Consider the following 26,387-nt stretch of genomic DNA (forward strand, 5'->3'; position numbering starts at 1 on the left):
GTAATATCTTAGTCTCTCCAGGCTGCTATCACAAAAATAGCATAGACAAGTTGGCTTATAAACGACAGAAATGTATTTCTCTCGGTTGGGCCTGGGAAGTCAAGACCAAGGGGCAGCGTGGTCAGGCTGTGGCGAGGATCTGCCTCCTGGTTTAGGTGTGACCGTCTCTCTGCTGCAACCTCACACAGAGGAAGAAGCGAGCAGGCTCCTCGGGATCTCTTTGATAAGAGACTGATCCCATTCTCGAAGGCTTCACAAACCTCGTGACTTAATCATCTCCCCCAAACCCCACTTCCAAATACCATCACATTGAGCCTTAGGTTTCAAACATGAATGCAGGGCCTGGGGGGAGGGCACGAACATTCGGTCTATGGCATGTGGCTAAATCGGAATCCAGCAGTTTTGCGTGGTTAACGCCACATGCTTCTCTTAACCCCTCAGACTATCAGGACTGTCATTGTTCTACAGTCAGTTTAGTCAGGACAGTGCCTTGAGAGTAATAAGCAACATCTGAAAAATGAGAGGCAGATAGTAATGGACTTTGCAAAGGATGTCAAATTATCTGTGAGAAGCGCATCATTCCTGTCTGTCGGTGACACACTCACCCCACTCCAACATAGACACCTGCTTAGGCACGTTCATCGTCTGCCTACAGAATCTTTAAATGCTGTGCTTGACATAGTTTAGCCCATTCCTTATATTCCTTGAAATCCAGGGAATGCAGTTATGGAGGTTGGTAAACCTTGGTCCGCAGATTTCCCTTCCCCGGCATAGGTTTTAGGCTGTTACTGTGTTATATATTTCAAGCTCTTATCTACCTAAATTTCTAAAGATGGAAGGTAGCAGCGTGAAAATTAATGACTCCAAATTTTTAATATTCTGTTTCACCAGTTTTCACCACCAGACATTTTCTCTTTATACCCTAAGGGTTTTTTCCTTTTGCTCTTTGGATGTACAACTTCATGTTTTGTTATTTAATACGAATTCTAACCACAGCAGTAGAGAAGCAACCAGCCAATCGTTTCTCAAATCTCTCAAGCTCACAGGCGGGATCAGATTAACCCTTTTGTACATATATGATACTTGTGCCAATCATGGAATCATTGATTGTTTGCCACACGCAGCCAGCCCCCCGTTAGTCCCTAGACCTGTGCGGCCGCGCCTCGAATTGCCGCTGTTCACTGCACTGGCCCATGCTGCGCTTGCTGTGCTCACGCTTGGAGGTGCGGTTTGATCTCAGAGCCAGCCTGAAATGAAGTAGTCAGAGCATCTTGCTTTACAGAGACCAGCTGGTCAGAATCACGTAGTGCTGGTGGCCACCCTCACTCTTGTGTCTTTTTTTGCCGCAAGAAAATTGGTCTCTTCTCTCTCTTCCTCTCCCCACTCCCTACTTTTTAATTCCTTCTCCTCTCTCCTCTCCAAATCTGCAAAATTTCTCCTGAATTCACTAACCTAACTCCTTCTATGCCTACTAGCTAATCCCATTACCGAATCCCTCTCTTAAACCATAAATCACCTTTCTGATCACTCAGTAAATAGATTTAACTTTTTAAAAATTTTAATTCCAATCCTGTAGAATAGGTATGTCAACTAGGTATTAGAAAGAAATTAAACTGATGACCTAACTTGTACCAACCAGATGTGGTTGGTAAGCAGAAATCCAAATAAACCTCTAATTATGATATAACAAACTGATATGAAACACTTCCAGACGGTGATATCTTGGGAGAGTACAGCCACCTTGAGTAGCTCTTATTTTTTCACAGTTGGTTCTGCTTCCTCTGTGACACAGACTCTCCCAGGGTTGTGCGCAGGTCTCTAGAGGCGACAGGGCAGGCCAGGCAATGAGCATGGCTGTTCTGTAACGGAGATACCACTTCATGGGATCTCTGCAGTGCTTTCCTGCCGCTGACTGCCTAGAGTTTGCTGGAGCACATGTTTGTAATCTTTGCCCATGGAATTAAAGTATCCCATCTGCCAATAAAATTCTGAGTGTCCTTATTGATAACATGGAAACTGGGTTATTTTATTTTACTACTACCGATACTAAAGATACCTCTATGACCACCAATATCTCTTACCTTTTTAATTTTATAAATGCAAGAGAAAAGAGACAGCTGCTAATGCCTCTGAATTTGCTTTTCCATTCTCCTGAAAATTCTGGAGTTAAGAAAAAAGTATTTTCAATTTTATAGTTTTAAAAAGGCTGATCCCTGGGCTGCAGTTTTCTTTGGAGTCTTTGCTTAAATCAAATCTTAGTAAATAATGTTTTCACTCTCTGTTAAAAACCCAGTTATGTGAGGATCGTAAACCAGACAGTACAATGTGTGCTAGCACACCCTGTCTGATTCCTTGAAGTGTTAGGTCTGCTGTGCTGCTCCTGTTTCTCTGCTGCCCTACTTTACCCCACTCAGTTTTCCTGTGGAATATTCTTTCTGGGTCCTTAGGCTAAACAGTCCCCACAGTGCCAGTGCCAGCGTACAGATCATCAGCCTGAGGGACAGACAAGTGAGGACCGAGTCTTCAGAGATGTGCACGCCCAGTAGAGCTGTACTCCTACACAGCCCCTCGGTTCTTCTTGAAGTTTCCTGAATCGATGGGAGGAAGAACTCTAGGAAAGAAAATAGGATTTTGTGACTCACATAGGATTTCCTTGGGTTTTTATCATCAAAATATTTCACAAGTGTTTAGAGCTTGACCAAAACTCCATACAAAAATACCCAACAGATTTCTTCTAATGATAATTCCTCAAAAGGATCAAAGTACGGAATTTGTTGTATTATGAAGCATGAGACAGTTTTATAAATCAGGCTTTCCAAGTCCCTGACCAAGAAATGAAAGCCCACCCACTATCTGTCATTTAAAAGTTATAAGCTGAGCTAACAAAATGCTAAATAAAAAGTTCTTAGTTCCCTACTTTGACAAAGTATCTTTTTGTCAAAGTAATGGCCAAGGAGTTCAGGTTTCAATTTAGATTTCGAGTTCTGTGCTTGAACTTGACTTACCCCATCTCGTAAGATTTGCTATTCAGCCCTTTCTGTTCCCACCCCTTGGCTCTGTCTTGCACCTCGAGGGGCCTTGCACGTATGTCTAAGTTTGCCTGTACCCACTTGGGCTTCAAGGTGTGCACATTGGTGTTGCTATCCATCCTCAGCGGCTAACTCTGCATGTGGACTTGGGGCCATCTGGGCAGGAAATTCTAGGATCTGGAGGCTTAGTTCAGAAGGGCAGACATGGGCTCCAGGTGGGGTGAGATTTGGGTGGGTACATCCTCTTGATCCAGGGGGAGGGGAAGGCTATGTGCTGTGTTAAGGAGGTGAGGCCATAAGAGGGCCAGGACAGGGCCCTTTAAAGCACAAGCAGAGGGTTTAAGGGCTTGCTGATGATCTTCTCACAGCACCTTGTATATAAAATGTTCTTATTAACTGTCTGTATTTATCAACACATTTTGTAATTTGATATTTGTCAATTTTTACTTTATATCAAACCCTTTATACCCATCCAGTGGGTTAGGAAGTCATGACCAATGCTGAAGGGAATGAGAAATTCCTCTTTATGTGATGTTTGCCTTTCAGAGCGAGTCAAGCACGTTGTAGTCTGTCCCTGTAGCATTTACATGGACAGTATGTATTCCTGCTTTTCAGTAGTTGCCTTGTGAGTTTTTCTAAGTTTATACTTCCTTCCCTCCCTCCATACAGACACATACATGCACACATGCCCTCTGCCTCTCCACTGTGGACTGGGGAAAATCTAAGCCTGAAAACAATAAATAAATTCCTGCTCTGCTGCTGGGTAAAGCTACACTGAATCCCCCAAATCAGAAGCTACCCAACTGCCCCTCAGCACCCACTGTTCCGAGAGCCTGAGGCAGTGGCTTTGCATTTCAATGTGGACTGTCAGTGATGACTACCTGTATATGACAGGTCTCTCCCATATCAGTCCTAAGCCTGTTTCAGTTTCTCTCAAGAATCCCTGCCTGTCTCTTAAGTTGTCCTGTTGAGTCTCCTCAGGAGAATTTCATATTGCCACATAGTTCATATTTCAAATCAGATCATTTCAATTTTTATTAAAATCCATCTAATTTGTTTCAGCGAGTGTGGTGAGAAGCACAAGAAACCTGTTTTGTTTTACAGAATATAGAAAAAAATCCTACTCATTTTTTGTGTGATCTCAAACTCTCATTTCTGTGCATAACAACCAGTGCAGTGTAGTCATCGTCACACCATAGGGCACTTCACACATGCATGTTTGTTTCAGAACGTTAAACTCGGGAAGGACACCTCTGTTTATTGTACCCTGCAGGGTGCCTTATACGACAACAATATTTAATGAACATTATTTATTGCTAGATTCTCCCCCTCTAACCCCACATTCTCAGAGACTTCACAGGGAAGAAACATCTCCATCAACTGTTGTTAGAAGAGGAGCCTATTCTTTCAAATATGAAACTACTCTAGAGACCCTGCTTAATAACCCAAGTCTCTCTCTAAAGATAAAGAATAGAGAGTACTCTTCACAAAACTACTCTTTTATTTTTTAAATCCACACTGGGTTTTATTTAGAATACTCAACACTATGACATCGGATAGGCTGCTGTAATAAGACACCCCTGGGTCTAGTGGCTTAATCAAGACCATCCCATAGTAGCCCAGGTGGACAGTGCAGTCTGCAGCTGGTGTGGTGGCTTCATGATGTCAGGGACCCAGGCTCTGCCAGCGTTAACAAGTGCTCCCGTCCTGAGGCCCAGAGTAGCTGCTGTAGCTCCTGCTCTTGGGATCCCATGCCATCGAGAGGGGAGAAGACAAGGGGATGTGGTCCGTGCTTCACTGGAAGGATGGTGGAAGTCCTGTCTCTAAGAGAAAGGGTAAGAATGGATACTGGGGGCATGAGCAGTCTCACGACGTGGCAACTTAATCCTGCTCCATTCTGAATAGTAGTTTGAGTTCAGTATGAGGCACAGAAAGATGTGCTTTGAGTAGAGCAAGGGGAATTGGCACCATTCAACTTGGAGATGTAATCTGTGCAAGATACTTTGAGGTCTTGTTATATGAGAATAGGTGACCTTATGCAGGTGCCAGACACTGTGCTGGGTGTGTTCCGTGGACTGTCTCATTTACTACTCAGTCTTAAGAGCGGAGTATCGTCACCCCCCTTCCTCATTTCATTTCATGGAGGAGGAAGGTGAGGCCGAAGGGGCTAAGTAAGCTGCCCACAGGCACAGAACCAGTAAGTAGCACTCAGAGCCGGTGCTCGAGTCCAGACATTCTGATCCCAGAGTTGCCCCTCAAACCACTTTCTAACCATCCACCCCGTGGAGTATGAGGCTGCCTTTTGAAATTGGATAGGAGGAAAGATCCCTTAAATAGCAAATATCTTGAGCTTAAACAAAAATTTTACAAAGAAAACATGAAACATACAATAAAACATTTGCTTCTTTCTAGGTTTCAGCCTGAAATATTGTTTTATTTGTACAGTCAGAATGGAAAATTGTAAGGAGATAGTCCAGGTTTACACTTAATAAATGAAATCCAGTTTCATCTAAAGTATTGATTTAAGCCAAATTAAAAGAGTAAAGAAAATAGATTTGATCTAAATGTGATATATTTATTATTTAGCAAATAAATTGGAAGCCTTATTTTTTGAACATCAAGAGTTGTTAATAAGTTACTTAGCTATACTTATATAATACTTCAGACTATTTTTTAGTAACGGTGACCTGAAACCAGTCCATCCTAGTGTTCGGGGCTTATTCTCATCCTCAGGCCATATCAATTGTTTTTAAATCATCACGTTTATTAAATAAGAAGATGACTTTAAAGTGTTAAAATAGCAGTATCTACTCCTTAGATGTATTAATTTGCTAGGGCTATGATAAAAAAGTACCACAGGCTGGATGGTTTGGACAACAGAAATTTAGATTCTCACAGCTCTGGAGGCTGGAAGTCCAAGATCAGGGCACGGGCAGGTTTGGTTTCCGCCGAGGCCGCCTCCTTGGCTTGCACCTGGCCACCCCCTTGCCGCCTTTCACCTGGTGGTCTCTCTGTGTGTCCTACTGTCTTCTTGTAAGGACACCAGTCAGGTATGATCAGGGCCTCCCTTAGCAGCCTTATTTTAACTTAACCACCCCTTTAAAGGCGCTATCTCCAAATATTTATATTCTGAAGTGCTGGTGGTTAGGACTTCATCCTATGGATTTGGGGGAGACAAAATTCAGTCCTAACATGGACATACTTGGAAGCGTTGAGGCCATGAAATCAAACAGTTTGCAGCAGTGAGAAGTTCAGCACTTCAATGTTCCCCCTTCCTTACTACTTTGGCCAAAACAGGATGCAATACAGGCAGTATGCTTCAGTGACCGTAAGCCTCTGTACTTAAATTTTTTGGCAGCCTTGTTGAGTTTAACATGCAAATTATTTAAAGGACCATCTTGAACTTGCTATTGCTTACATTTTCACCAGATGGGCAAGAGGAAAACTCGATGTCACATTAGTAAATGCTTTTCTGAAAAGATCAACTGGGATTGAGTGAACTGAGCAGATGTGACGGGCAGGTATTGCAGTCACTCGTAACCGTACCAGGCTTCTTCCCAGAGAATAACTATTAGCCACAGAAGGGCAGAAAAATAAAGGTCAGTGTTCACGGATGAATCCCTTTTCTGAAGCTGCGTCTGTAGAGAACTGAAAGCTCATGGCAGCAAAAGAAACCACGTTACCTCCTTGGGGGTGTGGGTGAGGATAACTGCATCGCTGGAAAATACTCACGTGTTCTGAAAATATCACCCAGGGGGTTTATTCTCCCCATCTTACAAAGATATTCTAAATGATACTATTTTAGCTTCTTGACCACTGTGTTTCTTTCATTATAAATCTCTGACAAACAGAAAGAGGAAAGAGCCAGTGTAGACCTAACGGCTTGTGGGATTAACCTGGAGAATAAATGAAGGAAAACCATAAAAGTCAAAGTACCATCATTCCGTTTTCTAAAAATAACCTTTAGACCTGTGAAATGTTTACAAGTTGTACTTTCCTGGCTTGGCATGAAATCTATTAAAAAACCTTGGCACAATGCAAAACGGGGCATTTTTGTTTGTTTTAAAAAAATTGTAGCACTATTAGAACAGACTCCCAATAAAAATGCCCAACTGTGTGGTTACCACAACACTCGAGGCATTTGAACAGCCGGATAATTTCTCTTAAAAAATTATTATTAAAGATCTATGACAACATTGCTGTATCGTGTTGTATGTAGTACAAAGTACAGCCAGCTCTTTGGATCATTTTGGTTTTGGGCAGACCAGGACAATGAGATCATTAAAAATAGGTTAATAATACAAAAGCCACCCAAATGATACGTAGTCGTGCACCTTGAGAGCACTGGATGAAAACCCCTGTGTGGTTCCTCCCCTTGCTTACTTCTCTAGCTGCCCAGGCTCACTGTCTTTACTGAACTCTGGTTGTTCTGGAAATGTAGTCTCTCAAGGGACCGTGCTGTTCACATCTCAGGACCCTCAAGCACGCTGCTCTCTTGGTCTGAAACACAAATCGCCCCTTCACCATCTGCATGGAGTTAAAATTTCCTTTGAAAGTCCCTTGGATACCAACCCACAGTCTCATTAAGTCTAATATTATCAGTTTGTGTTGCTGCTGCTTTGTTGGAACAACAGAGAAAGTAGTTGGTTTGTTTTTTACGCATCCTATTTTAGAAATCATCATGAGCACCAGATTTATCTTTAGGAGGAACTGAAACAAAGTAAAGGAAGAGAAGATTTGCATTTAGCACCTCCTGATCTCACCATGTACATGCTCATTTAGTGGCGCAGCAAGACTCACACTCGCTGTTTAAATAGCCCTCTCTCTTCCTCTCCCCATGTTATTGAATTTACATACAGTGAATACCTAAAGCTAAATACATATAAAATAAATCCTCTGTGTTGAGCTACACTGAATCACAGTCAAACCTTCACTTAGTCTCTCCTACTAGACCATGACATGGTTGGCTCCGGGCCTTTCCTTTCCATACTTACATATACAGGCCAGGGCCCAAAGCACTCTAGACACTTTGCTTAACAGGTAAATAAAGGAATGACTGAACATAAACATATATTAAACATAACTTTTCTGTGAACAAGATATATTAAACACAACTTTCCTATGTAAAAATAACTGAATTTTGTCACTGTACGTATATCACCGATCTCAGTTGTTACTTTCAGGGTGACCAAAAGGTTGCACTTACTCTGTATTCTTTCTTTGTGAGTTAATAGAATATTACTGCATTTATCTTTTGGACCCAAATTTTTCAATCAATTAAGTGATTTTTTTTACTGATTTTTTTCCCCCCCAATTAGTTGGAATTGACTTCATTTGGCATTAGAGACCGCTTTGATTGAAAGATGATTTATTAGACATTATCAACCTCTCCAACCTGAAATTGTGGTGCTTTTCCCTGTGCATTTAATCATTCGTGTCTGCATGGAAGCAAGCTCTAATATCACACATCTTAAAAAAATTAACAACCTCCCTTAATCCTATGTGAATTTACAAATACTACCTCTCCATCACAATAAACCTTTTCAAAAGAGTCATAGGAGTTGTCTCTACTCACCGACCTCTCATGCTGTCTTCTGAGTGGACATTCCTTTCAGGCTCCCAGCCCTACTTCACTCTGAGTCTGTTTCTCTTGAAAGCAGTGATCTCCATGGAGCTAGGCACTGTCATCATTTTTGTGTCTATTCCTTACTAAAATTCAAAGATTTTTTTTTTACTTCTTGAAATACTTTATTCTGCACCATGACACTTCCCTGTCCTTCCCTGTACCTTAAAAGGTCTTTGTAGACTTCTTGACAGTCCGGACTTCCTTCTGGACCTCTAAATCCTACGCTTCATTCTGTTTCCTCTCTTTATCTGTATCTATACTTCTCTATTATATTTAGTACCACAGTTTTTTATTTCATCTGGATCCCAATATCTCCTGTCTGTCTGTCTGTCTGCCTGTTTCCAGCACTGTCCGCATGGTTCTGAATCCTGCCTGTTCTTTCTACTTTACTCTTCATATGGCTGTTTAGGAAGCCCCTCAGACGTCAAAAAGAGAACTCATCATTTCCACCACCCACAGTCGGTTCCCTTTTCAGTGGCTGACACTATCATTCAACTAGTTACCCTAACTAAAACCCTAAAAAGTACTGACTCCTTCATTTTTTGGAACCACTTACATCTAATAAAGCGGGTACCGTAAGCTCCTCGTCAATGCCTAATCTGTGCCCGCCCGCCTCCCTTCTCTCCTCTGCTACTTCCCTAACCTGAGCCACTATTCGTCTCTTAGGTAGGAAAGTAACTTTGCACACCTTCCCCCTGCTTTCACTTCTAGTTCCTAACATTTATTCTCCACACAGTAACTAGAGCGATCCTTCAAACACGTAGGTCGGATCATGACCCCGCCTTGGCTCCCCACCACTCTCAGTGCAAAATCCAGGCTACTTTTTGGTGGTGCGGGTTCTGCAGCACCAGGTCCTTCAGCCTGTTCCACTCCATCTCCTCCTTGCCCACCCACATCGCCCTCTCGTAGCTTTCCCAGGAGAGCCAAGGAAGGACAGTCGCCCCTCAGGGTCGTGCACTTGCTGGAACATCCTTCCTGCAGGTGTTTGCATGGCTGGCTCCTTGTTTATATTCCCTGCCCGGCTGATCAAAAGTAACTCCTTCTACTGAGATACTCTCATCTGTATCTTGTGCTTTAATTTTTCTTCATGATGATTACCAAAATCTAAAATATCATGTTAACCTATTTGTTCTAGTTGTTTATTATATGCGCTATCCTGTCTTATTACTGTTGCAGCTCCAATACCTAGAATGACGCCTGTTGGATTATAGGTACTCGGTGCTTAATAAGTATTTACAGAATGAATGAATAAGTCAGCAAGGTGTTTCTAAGTATAACTCACATCTCCAAAGATGAAAAGAGTATAAGTGCATATGTAAATGTGACACTTTGGGATATTCTGTGAGAGGAAGTTTGTTCTTCCAAAGTCTAGATAAAAATACTGCCCCCAAATGTTATACATTTTACTAAATTTTATGTGTTTGTGAACATAGAATATTAAAATATACTAGTTTTCTAATCCTTTGGTTCTTCGTATAATGCTTGGGACAGCCGGTTTAAGTCAAAGGTTTCATGTCATAATTTGATAGCAGAATTCATGTCTTTATCAGGTTAATGATTCTTCAATGGATACAAATAATTATTAAATAATGGTGGCATTGCCCTAGCCAGTTTGGCTCAGTGATTAGTGTGTTGGCCCTCGGAATGAAGGGTCCCGGGTTCGATTCCAGCCAAGGACAGGTACCTCGGTTGCAGGCTGGATGCCAGGCCCCGGTCGAGGTGCATGTGGGAGGCAACCAATCAACTTGTCTCTCTCACATTGCTCTTTCTCTCCCTCTCTCCCTTCCACTCGTTCTGAAAAAGCAATGGAAAAAATATCCTCAGGTGAAGATTAAATAAATAAATAAATAATAGCAATGGTATTGTTAATTAGCATAATGTTTGCTAATATTTAATGGTTTCATGCATTATATTGATAGCAAAAATAATACTTGTATATAACATGTTTATGCTATAATTACAGCATATGAAAAGAGGTAGTTACAGTAATTCTACACATTTGTACCTGTATAGAATATATGTGATTTTTAACAAAGTTTTCAAGTGAACTTCTAAGCCCATATGACAGCGTACTCATGAATATATCTGTGGAACTAAATTGTTGTTCTATTTGTAAAATAAATAAGATCAGATTTTGTGTTTTCCAAACTGTGATATGTTGGAGTGATCACAAGGCCAAGATTCTGACAATCAGGTTTCTAATGCAGCTTCTACTAACTAGTGCGATGTTGAGCAGGTCATTATAGTCACCAGAGTGTAAGCTCCCTTTGGGCAGGGATGTTTGTCTGCTGTGTTCATTGCTCTATCACCAGCCTCTAGAAAAGGCTGGGCCCAGTGTAAGCGCTGAACAAATATTTGTTGCATGAATTATGCTTCACCAAATTTACAGTTCCCACACCGACAAAACAGTTTTCCTTCTAATCCTTTTATTCTAAATTATTTTAGAGCCTTTATGAATTTAAATGAGACAGATTCATAGCTGGAACTATTTATTCAGCTTTTACCTGGGCCTTTATAAAATTGTTCAGTCCATCCAAGCTTTTTGCATTGAATATTAACATAATTAAGGCAAGAGCTAAATTGATTCACATTTGCCATCTTCGGAAGGACTAAAAAAACTTTAAAATTAAATATGTATAATTCAGATTCACAAAATTAAGTACGAAAGGAAGTTCAATAACCAACCTCTCAAGTGATGTTTTTTCATTTATGTTTTGGAAGCTACGAAAGTTTAAAACTGCTTTAAGAATTTTGGGACACCCGGTAGATATACCATTCTTTAAGAAAAGTTGATATTCCAATTTAAAAAACAACAAACTAACTAATAGACTCTTCACTTTTAAAGTTTTTTTTCTTTTCATTATTGAACAAATGTGTAATGAATGACAACCATGGGAAACCTGTGCTGGGAAATGCGCAGAAATCAGGTCTTGACCGCCCACCTCCACATCCCCTGGACTGCCAGCCGCACACAGAGCCCCAAGATCAATGGCTGCAGAGCCGCTTGGCCAGAGTCAACATCAACACGGAAAAGCCTGCTGAAGAAACCTCGAGAACTGTGTGCTACTGATTAACTGCCCCCTCCTGACCACCTTACAGCCTCCCCACCACAACCACCAGGATTGATGCTTCGGGGGGTTACTTTCCTACCCCCTATGGCTTGTGTGCTGACTCCATACCAGTGTTTAACGAGACCCTGACCCCTTTTTAATAAACCCATTGCTGCTCTTACCCTGTCACTCTCTATCCCCCGTATCCTGCCTAACTTTTTCTTTTATGGAACATGTATTACCAGTCATGTATTATTTGTTTATTTGTTCACTGCCTTTCTTGTATACACACATGCTGGAATGCAGGCTCCAGGATTGCAGGAAATTTGTCATTTATCAGTATATCCCCATCACCTGGAACAGTGTATGGCACACATTAGGGACTTAATAAATATTTGTGGGATGGATGGATGGATAAGTGAAAAACTGAAGGAATGTATACTCTAACCTGAATCTCCTCACTGCTGATTCAACTGTTTCTCCTCCAGTTTCCAACATCACCTCATCATTTAGATTTAAAGTTTGCCCACATTTCTTCTAGCCATGATCCTCAAAGAATTTGGTATCCCACCCTGGCTGGATTGCCTCATCCTGCCTTGTAAACATTTGTCACAATTCTTCTTGGCTCACATTGGTCATATACCCGTGGGGCTTGCCCCTACCCCTCAAGTGGGATTTGGCCAATGTGTGTGCATGAATGACATGTTGCTCCACCACAGCGACTTCATAAAGGACCTACGTCTAAGAAGGAGGCACAGTATATAAATATATATACCAAAACTAAACAGTAAATGAAGACCCTGCCTTTGGTATGTGTAACCATTCTACAATGACAAGTCAATGGGCAAGACAAAGACTGGAAAGAGGAAAGGTAGAACATGCCTGTGCCTTCAGTGGGTAAATGGATACATCCTTATAAATGTTGGTAGGAGTGCAAGTTTCTATAATGTTTCTAAAGGACAGTTTAGAAATAGCTATTAAGTTAAACAGATCCTTACCCTTTTATTAGCATTTCAGCTTCTAGAAATTTATTCTAAAAACTCTAACAACGGAAAACATCCCAGATGCTCATCAGTAAGGAGATGGTTTACGTATGACACCACATAACTATGCAATGGAACAGTACAATCACTAAAAAGAATAAGCATGGATTTATTTGTATTATATAATAATTATATCAAGTGGAATGAGAAAATTGCACATTAGTAGTTGTGATGTGATCCTGTTCCTGAGTTTATACCACTGATCTGCATACTAGAGATAGCAGTCAGCAATATTCACACGTCTCTCTCCTCATAGAAACAAGTTCTAATTGGGGAACAGACAACAGACAATCAAGGAGCAGTGCTGTGAAGAAATACAAAGCATGGCAAGGGAGAGAGATTGGTGGGGATTGAAAGAAACCCAAATAAAACGAGGGAGCAAGGCAAGAAAATCCTCAGGGACAGCCAGTAAGGAAACTGGGCCTGAAGCACATGCTTGGAGTGGACCAGAAAAGCCAAGGGAAACAGTGAGACTGGACGGCAGTGGTCACGTGGGATGTGGGACGGGGTAGAGGGTGAGGTCTGAGAGGCAGCCCCCGTCTTAGATGGCATTTTATGGGCCATGATAACAATTCTGGATTTTCTTTTAATTTTGATGATAAACCATCACAAGATCTTGAGTAAGGAAATATCATAATCAGACTTGTGTATTTAAGGAATCACCATAGCTCTTCTGTGGAGAATATTCAGTATTGAGTCCATATCACATAACCAATTATATCTTTTATTAGACAATTTACAAAAGGGTCCCAATGACCAAAAATCAGAGGAAAACATGCATTCTTTCATATGGTTTATTTAACAGTGTTTTAGGCACCTGCCTTACAGAGGTTTTATGAAAATTGAAAAGTTTATGTGTATATTCATGTATATGTAGCTTATGTATGTAGTTATGTACATAGTCCATTTTTCATATATTATTAAAGGATATTAATACTTTATGAAAAATTGAAATAAAACCAGAAATGCTTATAGAGTGTATAGATAAAAAAAACGGTAGGGGCAAGCCCCATGGCAGATATTAAAAGTCTAATAGTTTGTCTAACCTTTTGATATTGCTCTAATCAGACAAATGTTTTAGAATTTCATTTCCATGCTGGGAATAGAATGCTGGTTAATGCATTTCAAAGGTGCTCAAGGAAGTTGCTCTGAAGTCCAAAGGCCTTGAGATAACTTTGAAGCCTTGGAATTAAGATAATACCTATTCTACCTACATAGGTAACAAGCCATCCTAAATGAGATCATGTACATTAAAGTGCTGCAAAAATTATTAAATGAAATGCTGAGGCTTCTCTTCATGAGGGCTGCAGATGTGTGGCAGTTCTGGAACTGTGGCATTCCCCATGCCTGGTCCCGAGCGCCTCCTCTTTTAAAGGACGTGGCCCGCTCATTTAGGTCTGTTCCCACACATCGGGAGCATTTCAGATGAGGCTGGTCAGCATTCTCTTCCCACACAGCGGTTCAGTGCCAAATTCAACTTTTCACTGAAGCTCACGACGTCAGCAGCCTCGATACAGTGAGTTCATTTTGGCTCCCTGAGATGCAGGCAGTCTCTGGAACTGGAGCGGTGGTCTGCCGTCTGCTGCGGCCCCTCTTGGCCAAAGCACACCTTGGCAAAGAGATTTAATTAATCAGATTATTCTCTTAGATGCTGTTTTTCCGAATAAACATTTAATTGTGTGTATAATGAACTAACGTATTGGTAGAGTCAGTGTTCAGGAAACTGCCTACACAGAACTTAAGAGTTTCCTTTCCTCTCTCCTGCCAGAGTCGGGCCACAAGAAGTTAAAAAGCACCATTCAGAGAAGCACAGAAACGGGGATGGCGGCCGAAATGAGGAAGATGGTGCGGCAGCCAAGCCGGGAGTCCACCGACGGCAGCATCAACAGCTACAGCTCCGAGGGGAAGTAAGTGGTGCTGGCACATCTGAACGGCTGCAGAGCCGGGGATGTGCCGTCACAAGAAAAATAACGCAGCCACCTGGGGCTGCTGTGCAGCTCCGTCACTAGCTAGCCGGCCAGTCATCCGCCTGGAAGCAGCCTGGCCTCTGTGTGCACGCACACGGACACACCTCTGCCCCGCCTGGTCATTCGGAACTTCAGGGAATGGCGAAACGTTGGGTTAACGTAAATACACCAATTTCTAGCGTCCTGAAAAGTTCAGAGTAGTCCGTGAAGGAATGTTTATTGTAGAAATGTCCCCTTCAGTGGATTCTTTCATATAGGAAATTCATTGTCTGGCACGGTTACCAAAGTCTGAATTGAAATGTAGACGTGAGGAACAGGCCAACATCTGTCGGAGAGGAGGGAGGTTGTGGGGCTGGGTGTAGAAGGTGAAGGTATTAAACAAAAACAAACAAACAAACATAGACACAACAGTATGGTGGTTACCAGAGGGGAAGGGAAGGCAGGGAGGCAGAAGGCAGTAAGGCGCAGAAACGGTGATGGAAGGAGACTGACCTGGGGTGGGGAACACACAGTACAATATGCAGATGATAGAGCTGTCCACCCGAAGCCTATATAATTTTATTAACCAATGTCACCTCAATAAATTCAATAAAAAAGAAAAAGAAAAATCAGGAAATAAAAATAAAAAAGAAGTGAAGGACTAATTTTTCATATTCCTACATTTCTCCAAACTATTTGGGGTTCTAAGCTGTAAGTCTAACACTCATAATAGCAACGTAAATATTCTTGTTTTCAAAACATCACTAACTCATTTTTTCCCTTAAGATAAAAGCTCGGGACCTACTTTTCTCATTTTTTTTTAATTAAAAAGTTTTAGTTAATTCTGAAATTAATTAATTTTGAAAAAAACATAACTACTTTTTTTTTTTCTTACCTGGTTTGTTTTTTACTATTTCATGTAGATTCCTACAGAAATCCTGCATTTTCTTGTGCTTGAGAATTTTTCTGGTAAAACTGAGTTTTTACTGAGGTGATAGATCTTACAAATTAGTAATTATTATTCTGCAGTGGGTTACTTGGGAGTCAACCATGTACAAAATTTTTATAATTATTTATTTATTACCATTTAAATACCTCATTTACCAATCTAATATTAATATTTTATTTTACTGGAATTTTTCTATTTTGTTCAGAAAATGAAATAAAATTACGCCAAGTGAATATTTATGATATACGTTCCCATTCCTAAAACTAGTAAGTTCATTTGTTTGATCAAATGATTGGGATGCATGCTCCCAGCAAGACATAGCTAAGAACAAAAGTCAGCAGGAGTCAACGTTATGGAGATAAATTTGCTGACAAAACACCAATATGCGATGATGTATTATAAAGCAATATGCAAATGCAAGACTGGAGACATTTTTTATATAAAAACTAACATCAAATAATGTTTACCTCCATCATGGATAAGCCCCTCAACCTCTCGAAGATTGATTTTCACAGTCTCTGGATGGGATAACAATATGTACCCTGTTTAATTCCCTTGATTGTGAAGAAATAACATGTGTAGAAGCACACTGGAAACAGTAAATTCCTATGGACATCTGTTTATTCCAAAAATGCTCATTGTAATCCAGGGACCTAACAAGCCTGATTCTCATTGCCCAGGACACATCCATAAAGAAGGGCATAGTCAGTGCTCTGGTGGAGCATACGGCCCAGGGAACGCAGGCAGTCGTTCTGTAATAAGACATAGACATATTTTCATCAATTCATCGCCACTTGAACTAAGTAAAAATCTCAGAGAATATAAAAACTTAATACTTTCACAAATTAATAAATTAAACATTTTTATTTGTAAGAAAGAATGTGTTGCTATGCTAATATTTAAGCAATTATTAGCCATTTTTTAAGTGTAGCATTAATGTTACTCAGTGTTTATGAGCAATTATTTATGTAAAGTTCATGATGTGAAAATTGGCATCTTATATTTTATGTCAGTGATATATTTATGTAGGGAATTTTATTTGTAAGTGTCCAGAAACTGTAACGTATTAGAAACTATAACAGAGCTCTCCTGAATGGAACATCAGCTCTTAATTTAGATCTTTAGAGAGTTTAGATCTTTTCTCAATCAGTGCAGAACCGCACCCATATACTTGTTTGGCACAGAGGCAATGCAATGAATAAGTAAACCGATTGTCTAAGCAGTGTTTATGATTCATGATCAGAATTAGTAGTCTAATGGAAACCAATGAAAAGAATTCTAGGAGAGCTAATGTTTTGATTTTTTGTTCTTTTGCTAATAGCTTAATATTTCCTGGAGTGCGACTAGGAGCAGACAGTCAATTTAGTGATTTTCTTGATGGGCTAGGACCAGCCCAGCTTGTTGGCCGCCAAACCCTCGCCACCCCTGCAATGGGTAAGAATCATTTTTTTAAGGTCACTTAAAGTAGCATAATAGTACTGCAAGTGAAAAGTAACATTTCAGCCAAGGTGTTGCTGGTTTCGAATGACTACTCTCATTTCTAATGCATTTTTCAACTTGAGACATTATGCAAAATGAAGAAAGTTAGTCCTACATCTTTGAATTATCAGAAAACCCCTGTCAGGTTAGTCTACAATTCATCCAAATGTAGGGTAAAGGGTAACATTTCACCACATGGAAAAAACGAAGGATGATTCAGTAAAGGATCTTGGCATAAATATTTAATTCTGTTTTTAAAATGAAATTGCTTTCCTACTTCAAAACTTAAAAAAAACAATATTTTAGACTCAATTGTAAAGATAAACAAGGGATGGAGAAAGGTACTAGAAAATACTGAAAAACATTAAGGTAATGTTTCTCTACTCTTGGTGTGAGAAGAATTTCCAAAGGATCAAACCAAAGCCAGAGAAATTGTCCACTAGCAGAATACACCCTAAATGAAGTTAAAGATAATGAATGGAGAAAATTATGTGTAACATGTGCAACAGCTGTTTCTTGAAGGACATCAGATTCCAGCTTGAAAGGACCCACGTAGTACTCAGTAAAATGCATGAAAATAGGGCAATAGAGAGGCACATCACCATGGAATTAATAGAAAATCCTCCAGGTTTCCTTAAGAGGATAATTCTATACAAAACTATCAAAATCAGATTTCCATTTGACTCTTTAAAAATGACCCTGGAAGGTAGAGGACTACTCAGCATTACCTTCAAAATTCTGAGTAACAGTTGATTTCCAGCATCGAGTACAATAGCCAGTGAGATTCTCACGTAAGTTTAAGGCTAGAATAAATAAATACTCAGACAGGAAAGGTCTCAAAATATTCGCCTCATACCCAACATCGCTCAGAAAGCTATTGGTGAGTAGAAAATGAGAAGATGAGATCCAGTAAACAGATGCTCCAACACAGAGAGAAATGGTTGGTGGTGACGGAAGATGGAAAGACAGCAGCCGTAGCAAGCTTTCAAAGCAGTCTGTTCAAACTGTAGCGTGTCAGATTTCGTAAGATTAAAACCTATAGAACACCTCATGCATTTGATTTTATGGAACAAGTAAACAGCCAGGGGAGTGCAAGGAGTTGAATTAGCGATATGCACGTAAAAATGTAAGCAAATGCTTTCTAAAAAGACACTTATTAAGTGTGGGGAAAAAGGAAGAGCTGTCCAAGAAATGAGAAGTAGTAACCATAGTATTGCAGTCCACTCGGCTATAAATAACGTCACGTGATCATAATACAAACATTAATACTGGGAGAATGGGATGACAGAAATTGTTTAGTATGTGGTGAGAATAGGAAAGAAGTCAGAGAGATCAAAATTAGAAGTCAATAATATCTAAAACTGAAAAAAATAGGATGCTATCTTATAAGTATAGCATTTAGAGATAGGGAGGCAAATGCCAAAAAGTAAAAAATAGATCAGATAAAAATATTGAAACTTATGAAAGCAGTGACCCTTGGGAGGCAAGCAGTTGACAGAGAAAATGGGAATCTTTTCTACTAATAAAAAAAAATGTCTTATAGAACAGTTTGACTCATTTAAGGTGTGTATGTGATCAAAACAAAAAGGACCATGAGACCTCCAGGAGCTGAGATCTAAAACAGAATTATAAAACTAATGAGCAATCCAGAACCACCAAGTCGATCAACTGGCTTTGCAAATAGAGTTCACAACTGAAAAATGGAGATGACTCAACAAACTAAAAATAACTTATAAATAATTACATTTAACATTTTCAGAGATAAAGTATCATCTCCATCAGAAAAAGAACATATTATTAAAAATGGGTAAAGGACATGACAGGCAAGACAAATTGAGAAGGAACACAAATTGAAAACACCATGTCCAGCCTTCCTAATAATCAAGGAAATGCAAATTACAAGTTTTTAACCATGAGTTTGGCAAAAATTAGACATTTCGTTAATACCACTATTAGTGGGCTGTAATACTTCTGATGATAGTGCAAACTGGCACATCCTCTCTGAAGGATGTTTGACAGTATGGAGTTTTTGAATGCCCATTCAATTAGACCCAATAATTAAAAATCTGGGGATTTATGCTTAAGAAATCATTGATGAAGTGTGCAAAAATTATTTATAAAGCTATTCATTATAATGCTGTTTACAATAGATAATCTATATTTGGTTAAATAGGTAATGGCATGCCTGTTAAGTGGTCAGTACAGTCAATAAGTTAAGGATGTGTGGTCATAACAGCTGGATAGATAGGTAAGAAGGAAAAAAGAAAGGATGGGAAGGAGGGAGGAAAGTACTTATGAGATTGTCAGGATAGTCACCAAAACACTAACTAGTGGTTTCTCTAGATAATGGAAATATAGATAAGTGAAGCTTTTTATTAAGAAGTATCATATAATAAATGACATAAAGGATAGGACATCTTATTAGAGTACAAGAATCATGAAAATGAGCACACAACAACCCAAAATCTATGGGGCACAGCGAAAGCAGTCCTGAGAGGAAAATTCATGGCACTACAGGCCTACCTCAAAAAGCAAGAAAAAATTTTAATAAATTATCTAACCCTACAACTTAAAGAATTACTAAGTGCCCCTGTGAAGCTGTCCGGACCAGGGCTCCTGTTTGCTGGGAGATTTTTTTATTGCTGCTTCGATTTCATCAGTTGTTATTGGCCTGTTCAGGTTTTCTGATTCTTCCTGCTTCAGTTTTACATGATCTCACTCAATGTGGAATCCAATAAGCAAAATAGACAGGAACAAAATTGATCCAGAAGCACGGAACAGACTAATGAATCTCAATGGGAAGGCGGGGGTGGGTCAGTGGGTGGGGAGGGATTAATCGAAGAACTTATATGCACATATGCACAACCCAGGGACACAGACCATAGTGTGGGGAAGGCCTGGGGGGGGGGGCCAGGTGCGGGGTGGAGGGGATCAACGGGGACAAAAGGGGGACATCTGTAATACTTTGAACAATAAAGATAAATTTTTTTTAAAAATCACTTAAATACTTCAGTATTGTTGTCATTAAGCAATTTATAAACTAATCGGTACTCCCATAAGATGGATTAGTACCAGAAAGATAAAGAGAAACATTTCAAGACTGGATTTGGAGGCGGGGAGAGGAGAACGGGGCTGGCAATTTCTAAATCTTAGTTTTTATCGAGATCGTAAAGATCCTCATTTGAAGCCTCCGTGGACGTCTGTCCTTTTAACCACACGTGACCGCCAAGGAGCTGAAACGCTTTGCTTCCCCGGCCCTTGCAGGTGACATACAAATCGGGATGGAAGATAAGAAGGGCCAGCTGGAGGTGGAGGTGATCAGGGCGCGAAGCCTCACGCAGAAACCCGGCTCCAAATCCACACCTGGTAAGGGGGGCTCGGGCCAACCCAAACCCTCGCTGCGCTGGAGCCTTCTACCTCCGAGGTTATCGTCTGATTGATTAAAAAGGCAGCTCTTCTGTGTTCTTTGAGTCTATGAAAAAGAACCTTTGCACAATTATTCTGTCAGAAAGTATTAAGAATAATATGGTCATATTAAGGAAACTTGAGTTATAATTGTTTCTTAGCTTGTGTCAGTTAGGGGTGTTTTCTTTTTGATACATTTACAAATGCAAAAGGAAAAAATGTTTGGTTTTGATATGAGGACACAAAGAGTTTTAAGATATAAACCTGAATTGTAATTCCAGGTAAACCCCAAGTAAGTCAAAGTCTTGAGATAATTTGTATACATGCTTTTGAAATGAAAATGGCAGTAGTGGTAACATGGGAGTTAGGGAGTAGAATTTATGAAGGACTGGAAAGTATAAATGATTTAAATAGTCAGTGGAAAACGTTCAGAAAGCATCTCTAAGTGTCTAGTCAGGCACTCTCTAATAAAATCAATGTAACTTAAAGGATTAACTTCTTATATGTTACTATTACCTTCGTCTAGCTCCATACGTCAAAGTCTATCTTTTGGAAAACGGGGCCTGTATAGCCAAGAAGAAGACAAGAATTGCACGCAAAACCCTTGATCCTTTGTATCAACAGTCCCTGGTGTTTGACGAAAGTCCACAGGGTAAAGTTCTTCAGGTCAGTAGTAGTGGGGGTGACTTTACTTTGAAAGTCCACATATCCACGTAGACACCGAAGAGGCGGTCAACCAGGAAGACAGTCAAGTTCAGTAGGGAGAAATGTGGTCTGGCATCCTCCAGTAGGACAAACAACAAACTGCTGTTTACTCTACAGATAATGCATAGTATTAAAAATACATACAGATTTAATGGTGGACAAAATTGTTATTTTTCTCTCCCTCCTTTCATCTCTCTATCCGCTCCTCTACTTGTGCCCCATTTGCCACCCCTTGCCTCATGTTGATAGCTAGATGATGATGATAGATGATAGATAGATGATAGATAGATAGATGATAGATAGATAGATAGATAGATAGATAGATAGATAGATAGATAGATAGATAGATATAGATAGATAATAGATGATAGATAGATAGATGATAGATGATTGATAGATAGATAGATAGATAGATAGCTGATAGATAGATGATATAGATAGATAATAGATGATAGATAGATAGATAGATGATAGATAGATAGATAGATAGATAGATAGATAGATAGATAGATAGATAGATAGATAGAGATAGATGATAGATAGATGATAGATGATAGATAGATGATAGATAGATAGATAGATAGATAGATAGATAGATAGATAGATAGATATAGATAGATAATAGATGATAGATAGATGATATAGATAGATAATAGATGATAGATAGATGATAGATAGATAGATAGATAGATAGATAGATAGATAGATAGATGATAGATGATCGATATCAAGGCAAATGATGCTCATAATAGTTTTTTCAGCATCGCTATATGCAGACATGGGATACAACAAGGGAGAAGGGAAAGGGAAAACAAGTGTTCAGGGACCAGCTAATATTCAGGACTGGTTGACTGTCAGGGGCATTGTCAAGTGCTCACCCAAATTACCTCTTTTCAACATTTTAACTACCCTTTGCAGCAACTATCTTTATCTCCATTTTAAAGATGATGTCTGAGGACCACAGAGATTAAATAATTTGGCAAAGATACTCAGTAAATTGAAAAGGCCAGCTTCACCACCCCTGCCTGTATAAAGCAGATAAATAAGTTCAGTTGAGAACATTTACAGACAACTGAAGGACTGGAAAATAGGAGCCGGGAGTAAGTGTAATGGAATGCTTAACCGATGCCAGCAGGTGCTGACCCAGATTGTGAGCGCGCTCACTGACCAGTCATCTGATCAAATCAAAACTGTCAGGCAGGCCCTTGAAAGACATCAGCTTACAATTATTTTCAACCTGCCCTTCACTAACAAGTCCATAACATAAAAGAAATGTAGTTCATAGTCTTCTTTATACATATTCCATCATACATGCACTCCGTTGTACACTGAGTTGGGCTGTTTTGCCCTCCTAGCTTATACAAATTTTAATTTTTATATCTCTGTTGTCCTCCACATTGCTTATTAGATAGTGGTTACTGAAGAAGGTGTTGCATTTATATATAAATAAACTTGTGTATTTATTTCTTTAACATGGTTTATGTATGGAATACTTTTCATTGACTTGCATTCCATTACTTGCATTCCATAAAATCTAAAAATTATTGAAAAGTGTCTTTTTGAGCACCTTAATGTTGGTATGTTCTTACCCAGTTCCTCTCCTGTGGTGGTAGTTATATTCATCTCCTCTCCACTGACTAGCCCACCGCTACAGACAGTTGCTTTCAACTCTTCTAATGTAACAGAGGGAGAAGTTCAAGTTTATTGCATTTCTCTGTCTCTGCAGGTGATTGTCTGGGGAGACTATGGAAGAATGGACCATAAATGCTTTATGGGTGTGGCTCAAATCTTGTTGGAAGAACTTGATCTGTCCAGTATGGTAATCGGATGGTACAAATTGTTCCCACCGTCATCATTGGTGGATCCCACACTCACTCCCCTAACCCGTCGGGCTTCCCAATCATCTCTGGAAAGTTCAACTGGGCCTCCCTGCATTCGATCATAGTGAACTTATACCTGAGTCATTCCAACAAAACTCTGCCTTTCAGGATAATAATCTGAACCAGATATGTCATGATCAAAAGCATTGTTGGAGACAGACAATCAACCTGTGTTTTGCTGTGGTAGTTTTTCAATGATGTGTCCCAACTGTTGTTTCAAACCTGGCTTCATATGACAGAACAAGGCAGTCTATCAGATTACAGTAAGAGCCAATATGCTAGTGAGAGCCACTGATGCTTCTAACAAACAAAAAAAAAGGAAACTTCAAATTTACACACACACTCGCACACACACGCACCCAAAATTAAACAAACTGGAAACTCTCACTCTGTGAAAAGTTGTATTTTACACGTTTCTACACAGACCACGAGCAGTGTTATTTCCCTGGTGTTTGAGAAGTTTTGTTCTTTTGTGTTTTGTTTCTGTGTGTGTTATTTGTTGCTTTTGGATTTGTTTTGTTTCGTTTTTCACTGTTTGTTACTTACACTAGTTTTTGGCTGTGTCATGACAGGCCTCATGATGCTTACAGAGACCCTTCTTTTCTTTTTCCAAAAGCACCACAAAAAGGGCCGAAGCAGTCTCTGTAGCATCTCCCCAAAGTGTTCAACAGCTCGATAAGATGAGGCCCATGAAGGGCTCCACTAGCTTTCATTGTAAAATCCTTCAAAGTCTTACATGTGGAAACCCAGAAAACAAAAAGTTATCTTCCAAAACAAACAATCCCAGAATCACCATTTTTAATGGAGAGCATATCTGTTCATGTTCTAAAAAATTAGTTTACATTTTCCATTGTTTTGCATGGAAGACTTTTAAAGAAGTCAATCTACAACTCATGCTGGGAACTAAAACTAACTGCACAATCGTACTTCGGAAACACTCCTTGCCATGCCTTTTTCTTGCTGACTTTCAAAAAAAAAAAAGTATATGCTCATGTGTATAAACTACACTTTTGACTTCCCAAAATGGTGACTAGAAATGGATGTGAGCCTAAGACACTTCCAGCTATGCCCAGGCTTCTCGGCCATGTCCCAGTGTAGACACACCCATCCGCCCCAGAAAGAGCATGGTATGAGCTGTTCAGTATTCCACTGGAAATTCCAGTCGAACTATTCTGCACTAAATTAATGTTTTTATCCGATTTTAGTTTACATTTCTTTGAGATCGATGCAAGCACAAAGCTCGACTTTTTTAAAGCAAAGTATCTTACTTTGGGGGGGAGATAAAACAAAGTTAAATTTCAATTTGCATTTTCTTCATCTGAGTTTTTCTTGGCCTTGAACTTCCCTTGTGACATTCTGTGTGTGTGTCCCATACTGCAGACCCTGCAGGTGCATCGATATGTTCTCCTTTTATGAGTCTTTCAACTTTTGTGATTACACAAATAGAGCAGCATGACTTGGAACTGTTCAACGCTGCATGCACGTTTTGTAAAAAAATATATAAAAATAAATAAAAAACGAAAAAGAAAAGAAACAAAAGGTTATTTAATAATGTATGTTAGTTCCACATAGGCCCGCTTGTATGTTGCATGTACTTGTACAGTTTGCTCGTTAATTACTATACTGAAATAACCAAGAAATCTAAGCCATCCATTTTTGTTATAGACATTTTGCAGGTTATCGCCAGACTCGATCTGTGAGCCTGGGGTGAAATGTCTATAGATGGGCTTTATTTTTTACCCTCTGGAAAACGTGATGTAGTATGGACCAAATTACTTCTAATCAATATTTTGGTGTAGATTCCTACTGTGGGGCTGTAACACATGTAGACACTGTGTACACACTAGGTTTTAATCCATAGACATACTGCCTGCACCAAGTGAATTCTTTATCATTATTTACACACGCCAGAATTACCTGCCCATCATCACAGGGCACAGATTGACCACTACTCACCATGCTGAGCAGGAAGAACCGAAGCATTGGTGCACTTCTACTAGATTCCGTTCTGTCTTAGTGGCCAACAATCAATTATAATTGGGTAGTATCTTTCTATTTTGACCACTTGTCTTAACACTCCCCTGTGCTTTTAAATGAACTTCCAACTCATGTATGTAAACATGTTTAATAAAATTTACTTTTCATGTCAGTTGGTAGCCATCTGTGTTCTATGTTTTGCCCAGATATCCACTGTGGGTTCTATGGTGCAAAATGGGAGCCAGATCACGGGAAGGGGAGGTTGGGATTGTTGTCTGCTGCGGGTGTTTGACTTGACTTGTCACTGCACTATCTATGTCTTAATCTATGGCCCAAAGGGTACTTTGCATCACGTACAAGTTTTCACTTTGTCAGCCTGTCTAAGTGAGCACATGACTATACTTCTGAAAAGTGGCATTATTAAAAAACAATAAATCTCATGAGAATCCAATGGAGAAGGTTGTGTTTCTGCTGCTGTTTGAGTGTGCTAATAAAAGAGACAACTCTGTCATCCAATTGCCAAATCATTTCAAGTTTTGTACATATTGAAATACCAATTCCTGCGTCTCTCGTCAAAGCATCTGGGTCCTCTGTCCATCTTTCTTAAAACCTCATTTTAGAGTAGGCTTACTTAACAAACCAAGTAGTACATTAAATCATCTTCAACAGAACCTTAGGAAATATATTTCCAAATATAGTAGAGTCTCTAAAAGTGACATGTTAAAAGAGAAATTATTAGCTTTCTTAATTTAATTCCATGATACTTTTCTTCTCCAATGGAGTGTTCATAGACTTCATAATTTCCACAAATGGTTGGTAAGGACTGGTTTCATGTTGCTTGGTGGTAAAATAACTGTTGAAATCTACTTTTCACCTTCTAAGAGCCCTTACATTTTTATAGACCACACTGGCTTTAACTTTGTGAAGCACTATAAACATAAGCTAACTTAGTATCAAATGGGAGGTAATAAAGCAACTTGAAATATGTCACTACATCAGTTGTTTAAAGTTTTTTAAACAGTTGACTGAATTTTACCCTATTGAATCAACCAGTTGTTTGGTCTTCAGGACATGAAATTGTCTGTTAGGCTGGTTCAGCAAGAGACTAAAATAACTGATGAATTCAATTTATAGCCAACTGTCAGAGCAGAGCTGTTAAATGCATATGGAGTGAGATAGCTCGTAACTAGGTGGTGGACGGGGGGGGGCAAGTCTGCCACTAAAATAGGAGGCCACTGTATTCTGACTTAGCCATTGCTAAGGGCTTTGTTGGGCACTAGATATTAAGTACTTGGGAT

At 39.6% G+C, this 26,387-nt stretch overlaps 1 protein-coding gene across 28 annotated transcripts in view; it reads left to right on the forward strand.

Moving 5' to 3' along the window:
* RIMS1 (regulating synaptic membrane exocytosis 1) overlaps positions 1-25,609 on the forward strand; it is a gene marked incomplete at its 5' end in the record, with an annotated part of 385,667 nt that extends 360,058 nt beyond the window's left edge. For all 28 annotated transcript variants that reach the window (XM_081140483.1, XM_081140457.1, XM_081140459.1 and 25 more), the window contains 5 exons: positions 14,517-14,655; positions 16,965-17,077; positions 20,387-20,488; positions 21,054-21,193; positions 22,959-25,609. In XM_081140483.1, the coding sequence (XP_080996609.1) occupies positions 14,517-14,655; positions 16,965-17,077; positions 20,387-20,488; positions 21,054-21,193; positions 22,959-23,177 (713 nt within the window). In that variant the 3' untranslated portion in view covers positions 23,178-25,609. The remainder of the gene's footprint in view (positions 1-14,516; positions 14,656-16,964; positions 17,078-20,386; positions 20,489-21,053; positions 21,194-22,958) is intronic.
* Between the last annotated feature and the right edge of the window lie 778 nt (positions 25,610-26,387).

This window comes from Miniopterus schreibersii, assembly GCF_964146895.1.
Source record: "Miniopterus schreibersii genome assembly, chromosome: 6".
Classification (NCBI taxonomy): Eukaryota; Metazoa; Chordata; class Mammalia; order Chiroptera; family Miniopteridae; genus Miniopterus; species Miniopterus schreibersii.